Consider the following 8364-nt stretch of genomic DNA (forward strand, 5'->3'; position numbering starts at 1 on the left):
TAAATCACGTTGACCAACTAACTTAAAAAAGAAGTTTAGGGGCACCTTTGCAATATGCTACTATCTAGATGAACCAACCATGTAATTTTCTCTTTTTTATATATAATATAATATAATATAATAAATAAATAAATAATTTTGTTTGATTGACTGACTTAGCTTTGCACCGAATGATTGATCTTTTGTTTTTTATTATGGCTTTCCTAGCACCTACCATTATTCTTCTTTAAAGCTTCAAATAAATAATTGTAGGTTAATAGAGACTGTCAAGAAATTTAGTACAAAGTTGGTAGAACTTATATATAACTAATTTCGAGTACACTTATCAATAAACTAGCTAGTTCTATCAGTAGAATTATGGTATCTACAACTGGTGTGACTAATACCTCATCATCATCATCATCATCATCATCATCATCATCATCATCGACTTCAGCTCCTTCATGTCGACGTTTCACTCTTGCAGAGATTCAATATGTAACTAACGACTTTGATGATGAACTAGTCATTGGACAAGGAGGATTCGGAAAAGTATATAAAAGTCTAATTTCTATTGAAGAAACTAGTCTTTTTGTGGCCATCAAGCGGTTGGATTTTATGTCCAACCAGGGTGCATCCGAGTTTAGGGCTGAAATCGAGATGCTTTCGAAGTTGCGCCACTGTAACTTGGTGTCTCTGATTGGTTATTGTGATGATAATAAGGAGATGATACTTGTATACGAGTATATGCCCAATGGAACATTATATGATCATCTACACAAGGTCAATGATACTCCTTTAACATGGGTTCAAAGACTCAAGATGGCCATAGGTGCTGGACGTGGATTAGACTACCTTCACACTGACCAAGGAGTCATACACCGTGATATCAAGAGTTCAAACATTCTTTTGAATGAGAATTGGGAAGCCATGCTTTCTGATTTTGGATTGTCTAAAATTGGTCCAATCAATCAATCATTGTCGGATGTTGATGCCAGTGTTAAAGGCAAATTCGGATATCTGAATCTAGACTATAACTATACCAAAAAATCGGATGTGTACGAATTTGGCGTAGTATTGTTTGAATTGTTATCAGGGAGACCTCGAGTAGATGAACGCCTAGAAGAGGAGCAATACAGTTTGGTCAGGTGGGCTCAAAAATGTGTGAATAAAGGAAAATATGATAAAATAGTTGATCCTACTATTCGGAAAACAATTTCTTCCAAGTGTTTAAGACCATTTGCTCAGATTGCCTATAGCTGTCTTGATAAAGTTCCAAAATATCGGCCTGCTATGACTGAGGTTGTGGGATCACTTCAGGCTATACTGGAGCAACAACAGAACTCAGACAATTCGGGTTTCACTTCAAAGTTGAATAAATATCTTGTTTCTGCGACTAAACAAAACACTGGTATGCAAAAAACTTTTTGTTATATTCATCTATATGTATATATGTATGTATAGGTGTGTGACCTATTTATACTGTATTTAGAAATATGGGTTGTGATGACTGATAAACATGGTAATTGATTCCACATACTTAGGTATAGGGATGTATATTGGATCTGTTCATTTGACCATGAAAGAGGTGAAAAGAGCAACCCAGAATTTTGCACCATCATTAAGGCTAGGTGAAGGAGGGTTTGGAACTGTCTACAGAGCTAAGCTACCTGACGGTCTGGTTGTTGCCATAAAACGAGCAAAGAAGGTAATATATTATGAGCAGTTAATAAGTATAAGAGGTATGTAGCAAGATGGACGTGTCTTGAGGGTCGGGTATCAGGTCAAAACGGTAATTTTTTGTACGGGTAAACAAGGTGTGTGTATATATGGTTGACCCGAACCGTTTCTAATCCAACAGTTTGCGCATTACTTAGAGTTACGGAGACTAAATGAATACAGTTTTAGTCTTGCTGTATTTATTATTATTATTATTATTATTATTTTTTTTTTTTTTTTTGAAAGTCAAGATGCTGTATTTATTATTTACTACTACTCCGTAATACAATTTAGGAGGTTGTATAAACTCATCTGAACCGTTCATAATCCTTGTTACTGTTTTAGCTACGTTTCTTTGGACTTTTTAAAGAGAGCCCAACTTGGAACTTAGATGATTTCTTGGAATTACAACTTATTGGGCGATTTAACCTATTTGTTACATATACAGATGCATGCCCCCCAAATATCGCTTTCATATAATGTAAGAAGAAGATAGAAAAACTATTATGTAGTGTATACCGTGATAAAATTTGTAATGGAAGTACATCATCATGTAAAACACCGTTTCAAATGTGATTTGGAAAAATGAATGCATTTATGCAACTATTCTTGCTACTTCACAAAAGGAGCAAAAGGTTGACTTTTGTAGGTCAAACAAACTTTTTGTCAATCGCATCGCATAGTTAATATATGTAATCCTGTTATTATACAGGATGAAATGAAATGAATATGTGAGACAGTAACAGTATGAAGAATAGAATAAAGTTAATTAGTTTTGGCTGCCGCGCGCCCTTTGTTATATTTCTTTCAATGTACCATGCATCTTTTTCTCAGATTTAATTTTACATCAAACGTATAGGAACATTTTGATGCTTCACGAAGTGAATTTACAAGTGAGGTTAAACTACATGAGAAAATTGATCATCCGAATCTTGTGAAACTTCTTGGCTACGTTGATGATGGAAATGATCGCCTTATTATTACAGAATATGTTCCTAATGGTACACTTAGAGAACATTTGGATGGTAAGATTTATTACAACTTACAAGTTCATTAGCACCCTGATTTACCATTTTATCCCCTCAAATTGGCAAAAGTATCAATTTAGGTGTTCCCTATTTCAGGTGTTAATGGAAGTTTTCTTGACTTCAGTCAACGACTTGAAATATGCATCGATATTGCTCATGGCTTAACGTATCTCCATCTATATGCAGGTAATGCGTAACCTTCGTTGTAATGTTTGTGTTCTCCATTTCCAAAATCACATCATAACTTAAAAAAAAAAAAAAAAAAAGATATCAAGACTTTCAGTTCTCATTTTCTTGAGTTTAATCAGAAAAGCAAACCATCCATCGCGTCGTGAAGTCGTCACACATTCTTCTGACCGAGAGACTGAGAGCAAAGGTGGCGGATTTTGGATTTGCAAGATTTGGTGATGCAGAAACTGATAAAACACATGTTGCGATCAAAGTAAGGGGAGCAGGTTATTTTGACCCCGAGTATTTGAGCACACACCAACTCACACCAAAGAGTGACGTTTACTCTTTCGGGGTTCTACTTATTGAAATTCTCACCGGTCGTCGCCCCATTGAGTTGGAGAAGTCTCCAGAGGATATGATGACAATAATATGGGTAAGTTTCTTGTTCTTAATATGCTTGATGATATGGAAAATGAGTGTGCTGGACGTGTTGTTGGGTAACAAGTCAAAACATGTAGTTTTACTCCGGTCTAGTTACGCTGACCTAAAAAACTTTTAGTCTATAATTTTCATAAAAAATGGGCGAATAACCAAAAAGATAACATAAAAGCTACAATTTCTCACTGAAGGGAATATCATTGGATCTGAAAACCGTCATTTGTGTTTTTAATGAACTTTGAGATTTTGTCCAAGGCTGCCTTTCTTATATAATTTGTAGACATAAAATAAACAGATATACATATATTACGTCCAAGATTGTGTGTTTAGATCTGAATATATTAAATCGGTGTATATGTTTATTATGAATGATTTTGAGAGGAAGGTTTTGAGAGTGTGACTTTGAGAGTAACCCCTACTACGAACGAGCACATTGGCCCCCCGCAGCGGATAAATCTCGGGACATCGGGAACCCAGGTGTCACCCCACGTGACTTTGAGAGTAACCCCACGTGTTTTTTTTATTATTTTTTTTTTTTTTGTAATGAGTTAAAATAAAATAAATTAATTTAATGACGTGGCAATGAAGATTTGACATGTGGAATATACAAGTATAAGAAAAAACAAAAAAGCTACATGTCAATTTTTACCTCAATTGCAATCATTTTCGAATTAGAGACATTTTTAAGAACCAAATTGAAATCAAAGTCCTTTATGGGCAAAGAAAAAAAAAACGATATTCCATTTATTAAGAAATTGTTGCTTTTATCTTTTATGTTACCTTTTTGGGCAATTTGCCATATAAAAAATATATGCTATGTATAATTGCAAGAAAAATGTTCTTTATACTCAATAAAGCAATTCTGAAGGTTGTATGCATTACAAATGAACTTTGAGAAACTTGGGCCTATATGTCGTGTTTTCTTTCTGGTTGTAAACCATCCCAAGATAGTCTAGGGGACCTTGCGAGAGGTTGCAGGTTCAAAATCTTGGGGTGTCAGGAAACAGTCAAGGACTGTTTCGGATTGATACGTACATGAGAGCCTCCCGCGTAACCCGAACAACAAAAACCTCAACTTTCTTTCTAGTAGTTCAGTAGTTGTATTAAGACACGTGGTCCAAAAGCATGTTGTTTTACTTGTTCATACTAGATAAAAAGTAAGAGTCCACAACACGCTGTACCTTGTGAATTGGTAGTTCTACCATGTCCAAAAGCATTTTTTTGTTTTGCCAGTACCTTATGCATTTAGTGTATATCATGTTTAAAACATATTACGAAGTATTTCAACTGCCCAGGCTTAGTAGCACACCATTATTAATGAAAAGATGATCGTGACTGAACAAATAAAGATAAGATATAACAAACCTTCTCGGTTTAGCTGTGACAACCTTCTCGGTTGGAGATAAAATAAAACCTTCATGGTTTGTATTATTTCACGTAAGAAACTTTAAAAACTAAACTCAATCGTAACAAATTGATAGATGTCTTTAAATACTGAAACAAGATAAAAATAATAAGGGAACAAAATAATCAAAATAAAACACAAAGTCTTCATGGCTTCTTTTCCAAGACTGGCTTCTTTTCTAAGTCAGGACCCAAATCACCCCTGGCCTTCATGTTCAAATTCAGCAGGCCCAACATAAATCTGCAGCCCACTAGCTTGATTAAATTGTTCCTTTAAATACAAATATTTTGTGAGCTCAATGTTAGCAAAATAGATGCAGGACCAACACCAATCTGATCCACTACTGCATCATTCTCCCCTTCTTCGAAAAGACTCTTCCTCGAGTCTACATCATCCTCCTTAATAAATGGCATGCTTCCAATGAACATCAGCCTTTTTCTTGTAAGGCTCATTTTGAAGCACAATCCTATTGTGAATCTGTTGATCAAGTTTCTAATTTGGGCATCTTGATCGGGACCTTCCTGAGACGCCTCGATCATTAATGGTGTCACTTTCGCTTGAATTTCCATGACCATTTAATTGGCTTCCTTCACAACTAAAGCAAATGAGATGGGATTAGTTGTAATAGATGTAAAGACATCATCACCCCCATTCAAAGAAAGGGTGGGATATGCATGCCTAACCACTAGTGCTTTCCCATGTGAGAATAAATAATTTCACCTTCTTCCTCAATTAAAGGAATAAATTTGTCGCCTTCCCCGTTAATATCATACCTTAGATCATCGTTACAAAACGTGCCTGTTTTACGAATAATTAGTGATCCCAAAGGTGACCAAGTGAGATTCACTCCATCATCTTGTGCCTCTCTTTTATCAGCATACACAACTTCCTCCAGCTCAACATTATTTGTGTCGTGCGTATACCCTTTATCAACATCATAATCAGAATGGGGCGCATCAGTTTCATCCCATACGGTAATGGTGTGTTTATTCGGGCATACAAGGGCATGATGCCCCATTCCTTGACACTTATAACAATTCGGATTTGTGTTTTTTAGCGGGGTCAGTGTACGGGTTACCTCTTTTCCCCTCTCAGTAGGTAGAAAAGTGGGCTTTGGTGGGGTTGTTTTTCACCCATTAGGAACGCTAGTCTTTCCTTAACGTTGTCTCCTTTCCACCTTCAAAGCAAACCTACAAACATCAGTATAAGTCCAATAGGATTATAAACATACCACATCAGCAATTTCAGGTTTAAGGGCGCGGACGAATCGCGCTATAATCTGTTCTTCTGCTTCATTCACATCGCACTGCATACGTAATTTATTAAACTCGTGAATAAGCTCCTCTACGCTCATAGATTGCTGATGCAAATTATGATACTCGATAGAGGCTTGTTGTCGATGATTCTCGGGTAAAAATTTATCCTTCATGAGCCTTTTCATCTTCTCCCATGTTGCTACTTTGAATTTGCGGGCAAGAGCCCCTTGTTTCTTAACATGGTCCCACCTAAGTAAAGCGTGTTTCCTGAGTTGGAGGGCAATAAGCTTCACCTTCAAGTTCTCCAGAATATCCTCCACATCAAACACACGCTCCACCGCGCTTAACCAATCAAGAAAGTCATCAGGATGTGCCTTTCCGGTGAACTTGGGGATCTCGACTTTCATCCCTATATTACGCAAGGGATCATCTCGATATTCCTTGTGAAACCCTCGATGTGGCTGACCAAACGGATTATAATGATCATCACTATCAGGTGTCCGTTCGGAGTTAGTGTACTCTCTTTCATGATGGAGTTCAAGTTCAACATTTCATCTATTTAGACGATCAATTTCTTCATCACGTGGATCGATGTAGCTGTCTCTATCGGCGATTATGCGACTGCCTTCTCCGTGAGTTCTTCTTTGATAAACATGTTCAGCCATGCCTGGAATCTGATACCAAATAATGAAAAGATGATCGTGACTGAACAAATAAAGATAAGATATAACGAACCATCTCGGTTTGAAGCAAAACCTTTTCGGTTTAGCTGTGACAATTCTCGGTTGGAGATAAAATAAAACCTTCATGGTTTATATTATTTCACGTAAGAAACTTTAAAAACTAAACTCAATTGTAACAAATTGATAGATGTCTTTAAATAGTGAAACAAGGCAAAAATAATAAGGGAACACAATAATCAGAATAAAACACAAAGTCTGCATGGCTTCTTTTCCAAGCCTAGCTTCTTTTCCAAGCCTGGCTTCTTTTCCAAGCCAGGACCCAAATCACCCTTGGCCTTCACGTTCAAATTCAGCAGACCCAACATAAATCTGCAACCTACTAGCTTGATTAAATTGTTCCTTTAAACACAAATACTTTGTGAGCCAAATGTTAGCAATAGATGCAAGCCTAACACCAATCTGATCCACTACTGCATCAATTTACGTTGTCCGAAGATGATACTCTTATTTTCTTTTCTTGAGCTAGTCGTGTCAAAATGAGCGGCCCAGGCATATTAGATGACGATAAATGGTCAAAATGGGTACACTTTTTGTGTAGCCAAATTGGGTTGGTTTGATTAGGCACAAACTGTATTTTTTAATTTTAATGCAAGGTCTAAAGTTCGTGACTATGTTGGTGGTTGATTTCAGGCAAATAGGAAGTACAACGATAATGACATTATGGATCTGGTTGACCCTCAAATGAAGGAAGCCGTAGACGGTGAAATATTTTCAAAGATGCTTGCTTTAGCTTTTCAATGTGTAGCCCAAAAACGAGTGGACCGCCCAGAAATGAAGGCAGTTAGAGAGCAGTTATGGGTGATCAAAATGGATAATCTTAGACAAAGAAGAAAAGGGTAAACTTGAGAGTTATACTGTAAAAAGCTTGAAGCTTTTACTTGTTCCAATCAACTTTTCATCCTTATGTGACTTTTAACTTGTGGTTATATTATATATTATATATATGATTGAGTTTTGTTGTTGTTGTAATCATCTACAAATACAATGATATTTAGTTTAGGTGGGTGATAGATTCCTATACCAATATTTTCAACATAGTTTAGTAGTATCAATATAGTCTTGTAGTTGAAGTATTAATATTTTCATAAGAAGTCTTATATTAAAATTCCACTAGTAATATATTCTAAGTTGAACAAAGAAAATAGATAGTCATGAGATAACCTGGTTGAAAAATCTGATTAGACCGTACACACAATAACCCTTATATAGATAGTTTGAATTAAAAAAAAAATGATTTGTTCACATGTTTAGCCTTATAATTTCTACATTTTTATTTAAGATTTAAGGGTGTACATTGTCAAATATAATTTAAGGTGTTATAATTTATATATACAGGAATATAGATTGGTAATGAACATATAACATATCAGCGTTACCTCCCAATTTTCTTTCTATCACTAACTCATCATATTTCGCTAGTATCCATGACATACTCTTTTACCACCCACAAAAATTAATTAATTAATACATTATATAACCTCTAATGCATATTGTACAAATAAAATAAACAAACATCTCTATTCTAAATTATGGGTGAGATTGGCTTGGAGCATCACTGTCATCACATTTGCTCTAGCAAAAAGCTTGCTAGTGTCGGCTCCAATTTAAGGAAGCTCCAAGAAGCT

The 8364-nt window shown here is 35.8% G+C and overlaps 1 protein-coding gene across 1 annotated transcript; it reads left to right on the forward strand.

Moving 5' to 3' along the window:
* The first annotated feature begins 275 nt into the window (after positions 1-275).
* On the forward strand, positions 276-7764 carry LOC139890515 (calmodulin-binding receptor-like cytoplasmic kinase 2). The gene is made up of 6 exons (XM_071873391.1): positions 276-1390; positions 1524-1687; positions 2558-2723; positions 2823-2912; positions 3035-3330; positions 7370-7764. The coding sequence occupies exons 1-6, from the start codon at positions 358-360 to the stop codon at positions 7577-7579; spliced, it is 1959 nt and encodes a 652-aa protein (XP_071729492.1). The 5' UTR covers positions 276-357; the 3' UTR covers positions 7580-7764.
* Positions 7765-8364: the final 600 nt, after the last annotated feature.

Source organism: Rutidosis leptorrhynchoides, chromosome 2 (assembly GCF_046630445.1).
Source record: "Rutidosis leptorrhynchoides isolate AG116_Rl617_1_P2 chromosome 2, CSIRO_AGI_Rlap_v1, whole genome shotgun sequence".
In the NCBI taxonomy this organism is placed as follows: domain Eukaryota; kingdom Viridiplantae; phylum Streptophyta; class Magnoliopsida; order Asterales; family Asteraceae; genus Rutidosis; species Rutidosis leptorrhynchoides.